The sequence below is a fragment of the Oncorhynchus masou genome, unplaced genomic scaffold (genome assembly GCF_036934945.1).
Source record: "Oncorhynchus masou masou isolate Uvic2021 unplaced genomic scaffold, UVic_Omas_1.1 unplaced_scaffold_9161, whole genome shotgun sequence".
In the NCBI taxonomy this organism is placed as follows: Eukaryota; Metazoa; Chordata; class Actinopteri; order Salmoniformes; family Salmonidae; genus Oncorhynchus; species Oncorhynchus masou.
In genome coordinates this window covers 7,478-11,221 of record NW_027015639.1, presented here as the reverse complement: position 1 = coordinate 11,221, position 3,744 = coordinate 7,478, and the positions used below count along the sequence as shown (strand labels likewise).

Sequence of the window (3,744 nt, the reverse complement as noted above, 5' to 3'; positions counted from 1 at the left end):
TCCATCTACAGTGTGCTATATGGTACCATCCATCTACAGTGTGCTATATGGTACCATCCATCTACAGTGTGTTATATGGTACCATCCATCTACAGTGTGTTATATGGTACCATCCATCTACAGTGTGTTATATGGTACCATCCATCTACAGTGTGTTATATGGTACCATCCATCTACAGTGTGTTATATGGTACCATCCATCTACAGTGTGTTATATGGTACCATCCATCTACAGTGTGCTATATGGTACCATCCATCTACAGTGTGCTATATGGTACCATCCATCTACAGTGTGCTATATGGTACCATCCATCTACAGTGTGCTATATGGTACCATCTACAGTGTGCTATATGGTACCATCTACAGTGTGCTATATGGTACCATCTACAGTGTGTTATATGGTACCATCTACAGTTTGTTATATGGTACCATCCATCTACAGTGTGTTATATGGTACCATCCATCTACAGTGTGTTATATGGTACCATCCATCTACAGAGTGCTATATGGTACCATCCATCTACAGAGTGCTATATGGTACCATCCATCTACAGTGTGCTATATGGTACCATCTACAGTGTGCTATATGGTACCATCTACAGTGTGTTATATGGTACCATCTACAGTGTGTTATATGGTACCATCCATCTACAGTGTGCTATATGGTACCATCTACAGTGTGCTATATGGTACCATCCATCTACAGTGTGCTATATGGTACCATCCATCTACAGTGTGTTATATGGTACCATCCATCTACAGAGTGCTATATGGTACCATCCATCTACAGTGTGTTATATGGTACCATCCATCTACAGTGTGTTATATGGTACCATCCATCTACAGTGTGCTATATGGTACCATCCATCTACAGTGTGTTATATGGTACCATCCATCTACAGTGTGTTATATGGTACCATCCATCTACAGTGTGTTATATGGTACCATCCATCTACAGTGTGTTATATGGTACCATCCATCTACAGTGTGTTATATGGTACCATCCATCTACAGAGTGCTATATGGTACCATCCATCTACAGTGTGCTATATGGTACCATCTACAGTGTGCTATATGGTACCATCCATCTACAGAGTGCTATATGGTACCATCCATCTACAGAGTGCTATATGGTACCATCCATCTACAGTGTGTTATATGGTACCATCCATCTACAGTGTGCTATATGGTACCATCCATCTACAGAGTGCTATATGGTACCATCCATCTACAGTGTGTTATATGGTACCATCTACAGTTTGTTATATGGTACCATCCATCTACAGAGTGCTATATGGTACCATCCATCTACAGTGTGTTATATGGTACCATCCATCTACAGAGTGCTATATGGTACCATCCATCTACAGAGTGCTATATGGTACCATCCATCTACAGTGTGTTATATGGTACCATCCATCTACAGAGTGCTATATGGTACCATCCATCTACAGTGTGCTATATGGTACCATCCATCTACAGTGTGTTATATGGTACCATCCATCTACAGTGTGCTATATGGTACCATCCATCTACAGTGTGCTATATGGTACCATCCATCTACAGAGTGCTATATGGTACCATCCATCTACAGAGTGCTATATGGTACCATCTACAGTGTGTTATATGGTACCATCCATCTACAGAGTGCTATATGGTACCATCCATCTACAGTGTGCTATATGGTACCATCCATCTACAGTGTGCTATATGGTACCATCTACAGTGTGTTATATGGTACCATCTACAGTTTGTTATATGGTACCATCCATCTACAGTGTGTTATATGGTACCATCTACAGTTTGTTATATGGTACCATCCATCTACAGTGTGTTATATGGTAACATCTACAGTGTGCTATATGGTACCATCTATATGGACCAGTACCATTGATGGCCCTACAGAGCCCCACATGCAATCAAGACATATCAAGAGAAAAGGAAGTAGAGAGGAAAAGAGAGGAAGTAAAAAGTCAGATGCCTTCTGATTGGCTGTTGAGCATAACAATGTCTTTATTTGATCACCCTGTTGCAGGAAATTAAAAACATGTAGTGTATTTGAGTTTTAAAAAAGGCTTCTGAAGTTTGTAATTTCCAATTGATTTTCCCTTACAAAAATTATAATCCACATAATAATGAACATTTCCTGTTGCTGCAGGATCATTTTCCTGCTGTAGCAACCTGGCTCAAATTAAGATCCTACATCTGTATGACACAGATGGTCTAAAAGTCCTGGACGCGGCGTAGGGAGCCCACGTTGGCCTGCATGCCCCCCCACTCGGCGTGGCGTCTGTACTCGCCCCTCTCCAGCAGGTGCTGGCGCCCCCTGTAGTTGGGGTGCTCGTAGAAGACCCAGGCGCCGTCCAGCACATTGGCAGAGTGCACCTCAGGGTGGAGGAAACGCTCAGACAGGTTGGGGCTGTCCTCACTGAACTCAATCATCTGACCGGCAAAGTCAGGGCGCTCATACACGCGGATCCTGTGCATGCCAGTGGTCTACAACACAGTGGAGCACAGTTCCAAACTTCATCTGAACAGTATCCCTCGGGATCGATCAGCTGTGTCATTATACCTGGGTTATTAGTGTCCTCATATGGGACACCAACATCAGGTTTCAACAGATCAAAACACCACTGTGGTGTTAGAATGGAAATGGATGCACTATAATAATTACATTTGGTCCTGTGTGTGTGTGTGTGTGGTTTGCATGCGTACACGGATGCGTGTTTGCGTGTGTGCATGCATATCTGTGTAGATCCCTGAATGAGTAATGAACATGTACCACTACCACGCACAAATCATCTCACAGTGGCTTGACTTACATGTCTGATAATCCGGCAGGACCTGATAGTGTCGTTGTAGCCCATCCAGCGCTGGTAGTCGGGGTACTCTCCCCTGGTCAGGATGTACTGAGAGCCCATGTAGTTGGGCCTCTCATAGACCACCCAGGCACCACTCTCCACCCTGATGGAGTTGCAGTGGCTGAAATGAGAGCTCAGTTCGGGGCAGTCGCTGCTGCACTCATAGTGGAGGCCCTGGAAGTTCCGCTCCTCGTAGAAGAAGATCTGCACAAAGGATTGTTGTCTTTTTAAAAACTGTTACTTTAAAAAAAAGAGGAAGGTGCACACACACACACACACACACACACACACACACACAGCCACCTACAGTACCTTCCCCTGCATGCGGTCCATGTTTGGATTATTCTTTTTAATACTACTCTACACACAATCAAAAATATCCCTCTAGACATATATGGTAATGTAAGGACACTGCCCTGGGGGAGTTTTATAGAGGTATGACATGGAAATGCATGGCCGGTGAAATCATTGTCATTCAAATGCGCACCACTATTAACTAGGGCACAACAGCTGATGCTGTGTTTGTTTTAAAACACCACGGCTTCATGCCAAGTTTAATGATCTGTTGTGTCGACGCTGACCTTTTGATCCCACGGCGCCTGATTCCAGAACCTTTTTAATTTATCCAATCAAATTGATGCCAGCGGTGAGCAGCAGTTCCTAGAACAAAGCCATTAGTCTGAATACACTGTAGTCTCTGATAGGTCTAGTTTGCTAATTCCTGTCTGTAACACTTTACCTAAAGCCAGCTGCTATAATGCCTTATGATTTAGTTATAATGCATTGTAAGACTTGTCTGAGCATGTATGATCCCTTAATAATCATCTCATTATGACCCTCACCAAATACCAGTCATTTTGAGTCAGGTAAAATGTTGATACA

At 43.2% G+C, this 3,744-nt stretch overlaps 1 protein-coding gene across 1 annotated transcript; it reads right to left on the bottom strand.

Annotated features, from left to right (window-relative positions):
• Positions 1-2,224: 2,224 nt before the first annotated feature.
• Positions 2,225-3,195, bottom strand: LOC135538142 (gamma-crystallin S-1-like). The gene is made up of 3 exons (XM_064964116.1): positions 3,175-3,195; positions 2,824-3,066; positions 2,225-2,497 (listed from the first exon to the last, which is right to left on the bottom strand). The coding sequence occupies exons 1-3, from the start codon at positions 3,193-3,195 to the stop codon at positions 2,225-2,227; spliced, it is 537 nt and encodes a 178-aa protein (XP_064820188.1).
• Between the last annotated feature and the right edge of the window lie 549 nt (positions 3,196-3,744).